Source organism: Dicentrarchus labrax, unplaced genomic scaffold, assembly GCF_905237075.1.
Source record: "Dicentrarchus labrax unplaced genomic scaffold, dlabrax2021, whole genome shotgun sequence".
NCBI lineage: Eukaryota > Metazoa > Chordata > Actinopteri > Moronidae > Dicentrarchus > Dicentrarchus labrax.
Window position 1 is genome coordinate 16,076,845 of NW_026136715.1, and position 12,397 is coordinate 16,089,241.

General features: G+C 41.2%; 2 protein-coding genes across 3 annotated transcripts; both read left to right on the forward strand.

Moving 5' to 3' along the window:
- The first annotated feature begins 1,994 nt into the window (after positions 1-1,994).
- Positions 1,995-5,894, forward strand: ptges3a (prostaglandin E synthase 3a (cytosolic)). Of its 2 annotated transcripts, XM_051423945.1 has the most exons (9): positions 1,995-2,131; positions 3,074-3,187; positions 3,357-3,426; positions 3,515-3,613; positions 3,819-3,908; positions 3,996-4,046; positions 4,199-4,226; positions 4,518-4,570; positions 4,864-5,894. In XM_051423945.1, the coding sequence occupies exons 1-8, from the start codon at positions 2,052-2,054 to the stop codon at positions 4,535-4,537; spliced, it is 552 nt and encodes a 183-aa protein (XP_051279905.1). In that variant the 5' UTR covers positions 1,995-2,051; the 3' UTR covers positions 4,538-4,570; positions 4,864-5,894. The 2 variants fall into 2 exon arrangements, with proteins under 2 accessions (XP_051279905.1, XP_051279906.1); XM_051423946.1 differs by having other exon boundaries at positions 2,029-2,192; positions 4,518-5,894.
- Positions 5,895-8,898: 3,004 nt separating this feature from the next.
- Positions 8,899-11,705, forward strand: mipa (major intrinsic protein of lens fiber a). Its single transcript, XM_051423942.1, has 4 exons — positions 8,899-9,639; positions 9,960-10,124; positions 10,249-10,329; positions 10,438-11,705. Exons 1-4 carry the CDS (start codon positions 9,280-9,282, stop codon positions 10,621-10,623), a joined length of 792 nt encoding a protein of 263 aa, XP_051279902.1. The 5' UTR covers positions 8,899-9,279; the 3' UTR covers positions 10,624-11,705.
- The last annotated feature ends 692 nt before the right edge of the window (positions 11,706-12,397 follow it).

The following is a 12,397-nucleotide window of genomic DNA, read 5'->3' on the forward strand; positions in this document are numbered from 1 at the left end:
TCCCTCCTTGTGTCCCTATAAGGCCTACTGTTTTGGCTCCACTTCTGGTGCACATGTCTGGCACAAAGTGGTCAAAGTTGGAGAGAAGGTATGATTATTTGTCACCAGTAACTTAAACATATCTAAACCCTTCATCTGCACCAGGCTCTTCTCATTCAAACATTCTCTTCCCATTCCCCCCCGACATTTTCCAGTCATGTTCTACACACTCAGAAGCTTCCTGGCACTGTTTTTCTATCCGTGTTATCATCCGTGAACATTTCCTTCTCATTTGATGCCGATGCTCTCCTTCTATGCCTTGGCGCTATTGTTACATGCGCTCTATCGACAACTGCCAAGCCTTATACCTCCTCTCTCTCTCCATAGCTCCTCTCTTGTCCAAGTCCAACTGCTTGAAGCTGCTCCCAAAGTGACAGCAGCTAGAGCTTCCCACGTTTACTTTGAAAGTCATATGTCAGTTTCCATGTCATATTCTTCTGCTTGAGTCCTTTGGCCCACTAAGAAAAAACACTGGAAGTCAAAGATCCCCAGGAGCAGGTGCATCTGACGGCATCCAATCCTATGGGGACCTGAACTGACAAAGCTGAGCTTCACTCTGATATTGTGGCTGAGAGCAATGCTAAAGAGGCATCTGTTATACAGGGAGCACATGTCATTAATAACCTGTTGTAATAACCAGTTCATATTCTCAACACTGACCTGACAAAGGGAAACATCAGCTTCAGCCTCTGACGATGAGGCCAGCGTATGTAGTAGGACAACACTAATTTAAAAATGGACCATTGTGATGGCTTCGAGACTTGAATCCTGTACATGCACCACCCGCAAGAAAAACTGTGGTGCATGCTACCCGTCTAGCCTCTGGCTGTGTGTACAAAGCAATAGCCTGCAACATCAGCATGCTACTCTTGATACGAAGCCCATATTAACTTCATTGCATCCTTAACTGCTGTTGCAAATGCCCAAAGCATAGTAAATGTATTTTGTGCTTCTCTTTTGACCTTGAAATAAAGTTTCTTTCAGGATGTTTTTGTGAGTTTCTCCGCTTTGGATCAAAAAGGTCTTATGTTGTTCTGCATTATATTATGGGTAATTACAAAACATACATTTGTGACACAAGTAAATCTTAAATAGTAGTGATAAAATGTGTCTAAAAACAATACACTAATTCTACTATTTACTATAACTATTTTATGACACATATAATGTGTTTAGAGAGAAATTACTGAATTTACTTTACGTGGACTTTAAATGTTATCTTGTTGAAGCTAATTGTCTACAGGGTCTCAGTTGGTTCAACAGCTGATGATGTATGCTTTTCACTTTTCCAGTGCTTGTTACAGTATTCACATTAAATGGTGTTTTGAGCTCTCACTAGGCCCGGCAGTGGGTATCTATATGGTATTGGTTAAACTATGGTGGCTGGGCCAATTGGCTTTATGGGCAACTTAATCTTATGGTCCTACTATGGCATTGATATAAAGGAAATTAATTAGTGCAGGAAGATCTATGGGGCTATCAGGTGAAAATACACAGATACACCTTTATGTTTAATTTCAGGTAGACTCACTTCAATCTCCATTTCATGCCACTTTATACTTCTACTCCATTAAATTTAGAGGAAAATATTGCACTTTTTACTTGTCACTAATATATAATAACACACACAAGGACAATTGTTTTGCACTGAGAACTTTAACTTCATACTTTTTTTTTTGCTGGTGAGTTAAATACTCTATTACATTTTCAATGCGAGACTTTGGCTTGGAGTATTTTGCAGTGTGGTATTGCTCCTATTACTTAACCTAAGTAAGGGCTCTGAACACTACAGGTACTCACTCACTCACTGTCTCCTATCCACCAGGCAGTGTGAGCGTCTATCACGGAGCCACACTGGCGGTGGAGCTCTTGCGCCGTTCTGGAACGCCGGGCACGCCACCGCGCTCGTTCTAGAACGGTCTCCGCACCGCCCCGGTCCGCCGAGCAACCCCGTGCCCACGCTCGTGACGGGCGGGCGGCGCTACGTCACGAGAGAACAGTGAAACCACGCGATGTTTGGGGGAGACACGAGTGCCTCGGTTGAGTTAACTGTTTGGGGTTTCAGTCCACTGGTGCCGGGCAGTACAGCTAGGTAACACTATAATCTATATAGTGGTCCGACGAGGGAGTTTAATTGCTAAAACGGTGGAGATGTAAGTCTTGGGTTTATTGTGTAGTCGTTAACGGTCGTAGCTAACTTATAAGTCTTGGTGGTGTGGTGTGCTGCGGAGCAACCAGCTAACATTAGCTAGCTGAGCTAAAGCACACGAGTTAGCTTCAGCAGTCATACTTACGCGGCTGTCAAGGCTAAAAGGCACAGCACATCGTGAAATCCACCGACACCTAACTTTCCTTCAGCGTTAGGTAATTTGGCTCCACCGTGTCCCATGAACTGATAAACCCCGAGCTAATTGTGTGTGCACGCCTCATGTCAGTTCAGTGGTCGCTAGCTAGCAGGCTAATGTCAACCAACATTAACGGCTACTGAAAAAGCATGGTGTCATGATTAGCTCGGAAGATCTCATTTAGCTAACGTTAGCGATCGCCAACTTGACACTGGCTTGACAGAGATACATGCAACACAAGCTGCCCCAAATCCAGTCAAATATATTTCCTCCTCACTGTGGTCATCGTCCGGATAACCGTACAGCTTACTATTAATGTAGCATTGCCAGACTCCTTCTTAATATGACAATTTAATTGATGCTCTAATATGTGTATTATCTGTACTGTAATGTTAGCAGGTGCTCCGTTTTCATGACATGGAGATCAGTTGTTGAGTTTAGGTGAAGAGGATACTTCAGAGGCTCTCATGCTAATCTGGAGTGAATGAATGAAGCTTTCCTCAGCATGAGTTAAACGTGACCTCAAATGTACTGCACCATATACACGTGGGCTACCAGAGCAAATAACCACCCCTGACAGTGACAGTGACATGTCTCACTAATATAAAGCTTGAATAATGTCAGATTAGAGTGAATTATGGACTGAGTTGGATTTTCACTTATTACCTTGTTCTGGTCTTTGTCATTAGGCAGCCTGCAACAGCTAAGTGGTATGACAGACGGGACTCTGTGTTTGTGGAGTTCTGCTTGGAGGACAGTAAAGATGTGCAAGTAAAATTTGACAAGTCCAAATTTGAATTCAGGTAAGTTGCATTCATGTGAAATGATAATATTCCTGAGAATTTTAATGTCCTTACTGCTAAGTGACCAATACCCAAATTTTCCACAATCCTCCAATCATCTAAGTTCTTGGTTTTCACTTTTGTTTACAGGTGTAAAGGAAATATAACATCTTTTCTTTTCACCTTACAGTTGTGTCAGTGGAACAGATAATATCAAACACCAGAATACAGTGGACCTGTTTGGAGAGATTGACCCCAAAGTATGTGTGTCACCTGTAGACATAGTTGCAGTTCTACCATGTGGTTAAATACCTTCAAAGGCTTCATCAAACACTATGTTCCATGCAGGGATCCAAACACAGACGCACTGACAGGTCTGTGTTGTGTTGTTTACGAAAAGCAGAGGCTGGCAAATCATGGCCACGACTTACCAAAGACAAGACAAAGGTAACTTTGAATCTTTAAAACAGCCTCTCAGTCCAAACATGAGTGACTTGGAAGTTCAGGTGCAGGTGTGTTGGAAACCAGATACTGCTCATTTCATTGCCATCAATCTGGAAAATGAGTAAATATCAACATTGAAAAGGCAGCTGGAGTAAACTAACATGTTAAATACCGCCTTACTTAAACACTTGAATCTGTCTTTGCTTAGAACAACTGGCTGAGTGTGGATTTCAATAATTGGAAAGACTGGGAAGATGACTCAGATGAGGACTTGTCAAGTTTCGACAAATTCTCAGAGGTAAGCATGTTGAACCTGCACAACAGCAGCATGTGAATATCCAGCTACACTGTAGTGTTGATTGTTGTCTGCTGTGCATTTCTTCAGATGATGAACAGCATGGGAGGGGATGATCTACCTGATGGTGCAGATGAAGAGGTATGTTTTTTAATTAATATAATACTTTTTTTAATGTGCTTCATATCATTTATTACAGAGGCAGGTGTTGGTAAATTTCACTTTATTAAAATTTCACAATGTAAAGCAGTAAAGGAAGAACTGTTTTTTTTATTTTTGGTTTTGTTTTGCAGCATGATTCTGCAGACAGCGATGATGAAAGTAAGTACGATTGTTAAAAATAAGTAGTTTTGTAATGGGTAGTCACTGAGTCCCATGGGGTTAGAAGTGAGAAGTCAGCGCTGTGCACAAATATGATTCATCATCGGATCTGTTAATCCGTTAGTTATAGCAGTGTTCTCACTTTTTTCTTTAATTTCTTATGATATACCTCTTTAACTCTTAATTTTTTCTTTGCATTTGTGTTTATATTATTATTAAAAGATGAATTATTATATTAGAGTCTAATCTAATCACTCACACATCACATTTTTCCTTTTGTCTGTCTTCTAGAAATGCCCGACCTTGAGTAGATGAATATGGATGCTGCCTCAGTAGTAAACGAAGTGAGTTATAAGTCTGTTGAAGAGAGACTAGACAATGGTTGGCAGCCATGTTGGAGAAGAAACCTCATCTCTCTACTCAGTTTCCAAAGTGAAACCCCTCAAGGGAGTGAACAGGGAGTGACTGTTGGATACAGACGTGCACAGAGATCCATAGCGACATACAGTGCTGTGCTTTGCTGTTCTGTTCTGCATGGACAATTCTGTTCAAATGAAAATGTTATTGTTCATTGACTTAAATGACTGTAATGGGATGTGCTGATGTCTTACACCTTCTCTCTCTGTTTTTTTTTCAGGTTATGTATTAAACATTGTGATTTCTAATGAAGAAAAAAAACTCAAAATGCATATTTTCCAAAAAATAGATTTTTTTAATGACAGATTTCCCCTTTAATGTTTGTATTGTAAATTGCACTTATTTTGTTTGTTAATTTAAAGAAGCAGGAGTACTGCTTGAAATGGGTTTTCCAGTGTATGCCAACATCTGCAGATATTTAACAATTTCATTTTTTAAAACATATTTCAGCATTTAAAATAAACATATGTTTGTGCAACTTACAACTTGTGTTGAGATTATGGTATCCAAGGGGTACAATCTTTGCATGTAGTCACATCTTTGCATAGATGTGTTTGTTTCTCCATGCCAGTGTACAAAACATTGCACATTGTAGCAAGTACAAAAATAAATATTCTTCCAGAGGTGAGTGCAGAAATCCTTCGTAGGCTAATAGGAGTTTCCCAAATAGTTTAAAGCTGCATTAGGTAACTTTTATTTAAAACATTACTTTTTGTCATATTTGCTGAAACTTTACCTATATCCTGACCGTAGTACATGAGACACAAAATCAGTGAATAAAACGGGTTCCTCTGGCTCCTCCTTTTGCTCTTGATGGCATTTGTGAAAACAACCAATCAAAGCTGATTGTCAAGTCTCATTCCTGTGTCGTCAAGTATCGACACTGCGATTGAGACTCAGCAATTAATCATCTTCAAGCCACCAACTTAAAGTGTCTTTCCATGTTTCTTGGCTCTGATTAGTTTTTCTAAGGCAGATTCTTGCAAATTCCATAAGGAGCACTAAAATGAGTCAGACGAACCTGTTTTTTCCACAGATTGTGTTGTGAACTATTGTCAGGGTATAGTGAACGTTTCAGCAAATGTCACAAAAGTTATTTTTAGAAAAGTTAAATAATACCAGTTATAAATGTTTGTCAGTCAGATATACTAGAGCTATGCTTTGGAGGCTTGTGTGTTTAATTCAACACGTTGTCTTATGCTTGTGGGAGTTTGGTTTTCTAATAAACTGTTTCAGACCGTTGAATACAAAGCCTAGTATTGAAGCGTCACTTTTTCCAAGTTCCAAAAAAAGCAAACTATTCAAAGAAGTTTAGACAGAATACACTGAGGATTTATTATTTATTAGTACTGTGGGAGTATGATCTCAGTAGTGGTGGAGGAAGTACTAGTACTAGTATAGATTTAAATACTAGTACGAGTACTAGTACTCAAAATATGATAGAATAATGTTTATTTTATCATCAGACTAGAATTATTGGACTGAAGTATAACAGAACATAATTTATGTTTTATTAATCTGAATATAGTCAGAACTAAAGTTCTCAAATGTTGTAGACTAAAAAGTACAATATTTCCCTCTGAAATGCATTGGAATTAAAGAAACGAGCAGATAATAGAAATACTCAGGTACAAGTACTTCAAAGTTGTACTCTTATGTACTTAGTTACTCTCCAACACTAGGTCTAAATATCAGAGTTTATAAAACACTGACATAATTCTTTCACTCTACGTTTGGGTTTACGGAGAGTGAAATAATTATTAAACAATTCCAGTGTGAGTGATGGGGAATAAAATCATTGTTCTGTGCAAAAATGTATTTTAAAGTTCAGCTGAAGATTAAATGAGGCAAGAAGTCAAACAAAATCAAGTGGTTATCTTCCAAAGCTACACAGTTCCTCTCTTTCCCTTGACAGCGTTTCCTTGCTTAGCTGCAGCGGAGCAATAACAGTAACCCAAAGAGGGAATTTTGCACGCACACAAGAAAAAGCCACACATTAGCTTGTGTTAACACATTAGTGGGTATTTTTGGATTTTGCTTCTTACATTGGAATTGTGTGGGAAGGAGTGTCTTCATAGCCACTGTTGAAAGGAGGCACTATTACAATGACTAATAGCTCTTTCAGTTTCACATATGGGCCTGTGAATATTGTATAAAGAGACTTGAACAAATTTTAACCTTTCCTATTCCTGTGAAAACATGAAACGTCACTTTGTAACCACTGTGTAGTGCTAATGTTTCAGAGCGTTCCACTCTCACTTCTCTCTTACACTACAGGCCATTTCAGGGGATTCCCATTTCCTCTGTACTTTTATGCTGAGTGCAAAAAACGGGAAATTGAAGCCTGAAATTCCTTTATGCTTTACATTTCTAATGTAAATGATTTATTGTAATAATTATTGTCTGTGTGTGATTTCTCAAAACAGTACAACAGCAGTACAAACCTTCCTCACTGTCACAGAAGTAGTTAGCAAAGAGGCTTGATCTCTAGTTTCTGTGATGTTTGAATTTTTTGTTTTATAATTCATATTATATGTTTTATTCCTTCTTCTCGTGTGTCATGCGATACATGTTTTCACTACTCTGTGGTGAGTGCAGGCCAGAGCTTCTACTCCAGTGTGAGATGTTTAGGGGCTGCATGTTATTATGTATGTGTCAGCAGTCTGGACCGAGGGAACAGGAAAATACAATGCAAGCACCTTTTCAACACCCTCCCCTGTAAAAACTAAACTGTGGGCTTAACCCCACAAAAGGTGGCTTACCACTGATGGAGGGAGTCATGAGAAGGACATAATACTCATCACAATAGAAGGGCACCAACTGGCAAACTAATAAACCGTCAGAATTAGGACAACAGGATCAACACTATTTTTAGTGGGTTTTTTAAGTTTTTTTCTTCCAGCAACAACCACCGGTGTTCATCATATAATGGTGGTAGATTTTGTTCATCATGCTTTTCATGTTGAATGTTGACTGCAGCTTTGAGGTTGACAAAGCTGCAAATGGATTTGAGAAATTACACTTTACAGTATTTGTAAAAGTCCAAAGTGTCCGACATGCATTGAGACATAAAAATGATGTTTCTGCAGTTTCCATTGCAGCACAACTCTGTGGAGAGTGAGCACAGAGGCTCAAATAGATATACATATGTACTATATATATATAGCCACACTGGCCTGTGGAGAAGGGAACTCACAGATTCAACAGTGACGGAAAAAAGACAAACAGATCATAGAAACCAGCAGAAACTGTTACTGCCAGCGTTTTGTTTCCATGCATGAAAGGAGAAAAGCAGTGAGCTCAGCATAATCCTTTCAGAAAGACTGCGGCTGTTCCTCTGGCTGCCCTGGTCAGCATGATGCTCCAGTGCAGAAGCTCAATGCCAAGCCTGCTCTCCCCTCTTCCTCTCCAACCGTGGATTTTCCACCGCTTTATCCGACCTGAGCCTCCAAACCCGCCCAGCACACAATGTAAAACTGTGCCTAATCAGTTCTGCTGCCACAAACCTAATTTGCACCAATTCAGAGGACAATTGGAGAAATTGAGAAATTGCTCGTGCTTTGGTGATTGCAGCTATGATAAGGTTGAATGTAAACTGTTGATTGTGCATTACAGTGAAAAACAATGACAGCAAGCTGAGGGAAAGGTAGACATTGCAATGATATGAATTATATGCTTGTAAAAATATCTAATTTATTCTTAACCAAGCAAAACTCCCTCTGCACTTCACTTCTAACAGCTCACAGGTTCTTCCCACAACATACCCACTGCTTTTCTATTTTCATGTTTGAAGGTCAGGGCAGTTTCTCTTGGGGGCTTTTCATTCAGTGATGTTATGAATGGGGTTTTCTACCACTTTGTTTGCATTAATGCTTCAACCAGGTTGTTGGTGGTACTCAGTTACTAGTGGTCCACATCCTCCAGTGGGGAAATATAAGAAAGCCTTCTATGTTGTACTTATTTCTCAGCTGCAAGACACAAAATTTCAAAAGTGAACTAATTAGCTGCAGTATGTTGAGAGCTTCCCTGCCTAAATAAGTAATTATCAAATTCCCATATTATTAAACTTATTAATCCAGATTCAGAGTCATTTCTACAATGAGCAGACAGGCGGGGGTCGAGGCAGGAGAAGGGTTAAATGATTTTGTTTTGATTTGTAGTATTGTGCTCTGGCCCCTCCCTTGGGCTCAGCGGGGCTGCTGTGGACCTGGGGTGTTATAAAAAGGCCTCTGAGCTCCCCCTGCTCTGGTAAAGAGGCTGAATGTCTGCAGGACATGCTTAACGTTTGTCTATCCATGTTCTTCTACTAACAACCAGCAGGGTTGGCACATAGATGCACAGAGACTGGCATATTGCTCCACTCAGGAGCTCTCTATGACAGAAATTCAGAAGGCAGAGCAGCAGATTGTTTACAGTTGCATGAGAGTTACATGTTGAGCAGTTTACGTGTTGTTGCATTTAGCTTTAGAGACGCAGTTTCTGTTTGAGGGCAATTTTGTGTCATTTGGTCTGTGTTTTTTGGTTTGAAACACGGTCTTTATTGTGGAGAAATAGCTTCTCCTTTTGTCAATTAGTTTTTCTGTTGACTTTTCATCCCTCCATTGCTTAGAGGTTGCCTTTTTGATCTTTTGCCACCATGTGGGAGTTCAGGTCCATGTCTTTTTGGCGGGCGGTGTTCGCTGAGTTCTATGGCACCATGTTCTTTGTATTCTTTGGGCTGGGGGCAGCCCTCCGCTGGACCACTGGGCCCCATAATGTCCTCCATGTGGCCTTCTGCTTTGGGCTGGCGGCTGCCACCCTCATCCAGTCCATCGGCCACATCAGTGGAGGACACATCAACCCAGCTGTTACCTTTGCCTACCTGATTGGCTCCCAGATGTCGCTGTTCCGTGCCTTCTTCTACATCGTGGCCCAGTGTCTCGGAGCACTTGCTGGTGCTGCCGTGCTCTACGGTGTCACACCCAACAACATGAGGGGAAATCTAGCACTCAACACGGTAAGGTTACCTGCCTATCACTGGAATACTAAATCCACGGCTACAAGTGAACAGACTGGCTCTGTCTCCTGTATTACAAATTTCGTTTTTTCACATACACTGAAGGTTTAGTATGAAGATACTTAACTATAAATGACATATTACATATACATATTACATATTACTGTATGTACACAATGTACACAAGTGCCAATTCTGGCCTAAAAGGCAGTATAGATCTAAAACCTGACATTAAGGTCATTTTAAGGGAAAAATCACAACATGTATGTATGTATAAAACCTAATTTCATCACTCTTTCTTTTTCCCTCCCCTCTTTCAGCTGCAGCCAGGTATTAGCCTGGGCATGGCCACCACCATGGAGGTCTTCCTCACCCTGCAGCTTGTCGTCTGCATCTTTGCTGTGACGGATGAAAGGCGCAATGGACGCCTGGGCTCTGCTGCCCTGGCCATTGGCTTCTCAGTGCTCATGGGACATCTTCTTGGGGTAAGAACCAACCAAGTTGATCTAGAAGTTTGAATTGGCTCACTGGGTTTATACAAGGATCTGAGCATTGTATCATATAAACTTTTACAGTCTTAACCCCGAACTGTCTCTGTCTTTGACTTAGATGTACTACACTGGAGCAGGAATGAACCCAGCAAGGTCCTTCGCTCCTGCTGTCCTGGTCAGGAATTTTGTCAACCACTGGGTAAGATGATCACGTCTGTAAATCTTGTTTACACTACAATCCACAATAGTGTGACACCTTCAGACTCGCTAACACATTCTGCTTTTTGTCTTTTTCTGTTAATGACAGGTGTACTGGGTGGGACCCATGATTGGTGGTGCCATGGGGGCTCTGCTGTATGACTTTATGCTGTTCCCCCGTATGCGTGGTCTCTCCGAGAGGCTCGCCACACTCAAGGGCACCCGGCCCCCAGAGGCTGAGGGCCAGCAGGAGACCAGGGGAGAGCCCATCGAGCTCAAGACACAGGCCCTATAAGCCTGGAGAAGAAGATTGGCTTTCTGACCCCCATTCCTCACCCCTCACCCCTCAATCTGGACCCTCAGTTCCTGGTCCATCCTCAGCCCACAAAGCATTTCTGCACACATACCTCCTCCACGCCTCCACACATGCTAACACAGATCCCAAACACTTTTGTTATCCTTGTTCTGCATCCACAACTGGACCTACTGAATTACAGTGAAGGGGCAACCACAGCCCTGACCATCTCGTCTGATTTCACCTCTACCCATCCTTCCTCCTCCTCCTCCTCCTCCTCCTCCTCCCCCTTGGACTGCAGGACAAAGATGGAGGGTTAGAAGAAGACTTGCCACTGAAGGAAGCACCCTGTGCCCTGTGGTGTGGGGAGTCAGTCACTCCTGGCTGACCAGGTGGCTATAACTGCTCAGGACAGGGGCCTCTCTCTCTCTCTCTCTCTCTCTCTCTCTCTCTCTCTCTCTCTCTCTCTCTCTCTCTCTCTCTCTTTCTTTCCCTTTCTCTCTCTTTCTGTTTTTCTCCCTATTTTGTAGTCTGCTAGGAGTGAAGCTACAGTAGAGCAGTGGACTTCTGCATGCTTTTCCATTTTGATCCAGTGTGATCTCGCCCTTTGTTTTGTTTTGTTTAATGAACTTTGGGTAAATTACATGTACGTATTGTACTTTACCAGTATTTATTTGGCTCATATTCTTTTTTTTCAGTTGTATGTGTGTGTGTTTGTGTGTGAGACAGAGAGTGAGTGTGCATGCATGTCTCTGTGCATGTGTATGCGTGTGTGCTTGTTTTAATTGATCATTTTTATTTTTCATTGCCACAATCCTTTGTCTGTATCATGACTTCCTTCTTTTTTTTTCATACAAGCATTTAGAGAAAGATGCAGCCTTTTCCACGCCCTCACTGATACTGAAAAAGTTCTGGAAAACATTTGCAATACAGATTCCACGTTTAGAGCGATCCCCTTTTTATATCCAACAAAAATAACATGCCTTTGAGTCAAAGCCAAATTCATTCAGTTTAGAGTTTGTGTCTCAGCTAGTGAAGCACACACATTCATATTTATATTAAAATAAACACAAAACACAAAACTATCTGGTCTTTTCTGAGCTCAGTCTTCAGAGATAGAATTGCAATTACTTGCAATGGTATAATTGCCAACAAATCTGTTACCCATTGGTCTATAAGTGGGAAATCTGCAGGTTTGTGCCACATTTAGAACTTAAACAGTATTTTTGTTGGGTTACATTTTAAATGATTTTCTGACATGAGCTTTGCTTTGAGAGCAGCGCTTATCACAGATTCATGTACAGGTGTGTGATAGTTGGTTTGCTTTTTACTTTTGCGTGTCTGCCATGGAAAAACAAAGAAAGCAAACCTGACAAGCTGTCATGAGGAGCAAGCATTTTCTAGTTGAATTGTGTTGTTTGACACGACTGAAGGATCTTTGTTACATCAACTCGAGGTTAGAAATGAAAGAGTGCATGAGGTGTAGTGGCTTGTTGCTGGTGTTGGCAAACACCTGGTGCCTTCTCTTTTCTACGCTGAGCTGGGTGGCTCTTTGGGAGTGAGATAGTTTTATTGGACAAACCCCTCTCTGATTTTTGGGAGAAGAAAGAAGGTCACCCGTGAGGCGACTGAAATCTTTAGTGTGTTTGTACAGGGTGATAAATGTACACCTTTATTTTCATACAATCTACACAAGAGAGAATGAACTTTGAAGTTGAAGCTCTACATTGGCCTGGTGTCCCCTCTCTCTTCCATCCCTCCTTCATTCACCCTA

Bases quoted from the DNA above. Each gene is read 5' to 3' on its own strand.
- ptges3a (XM_051423945.1), top strand. From the start codon at position 2,052: ATGTTTGGGGGAGACACGAGTGCCTCGGTTGAGTTAACTGTTTGGGGT. The intron at 3,188-3,356 runs GTAAGTTGCATT...TTCACCTTACAG, and splicing joins AAGTCCAAATTTGAATTCAG to TTGTGTCAGTGGAACAGATA. The intron at 3,909-3,995 runs GTAAGCATGTTG...GCATTTCTTCAG, and splicing joins GTTTCGACAAATTCTCAGAG to ATGATGAACAGCATGGGAGG.
- mipa (XM_051423942.1), top strand. From the start codon at position 9,280: ATGTGGGAGTTCAGGTCCATGTCTTTTTGGCGGGCGGTGTTCGCTGAG. The intron at 10,125-10,248 runs GTAAGAACCAAC...TCTTTGACTTAG, and splicing joins TCATGGGACATCTTCTTGGG to ATGTACTACACTGGAGCAGG. The intron at 10,330-10,437 runs GTAAGATGATCA...TGTTAATGACAG, and splicing joins GGAATTTTGTCAACCACTGG to GTGTACTGGGTGGGACCCAT.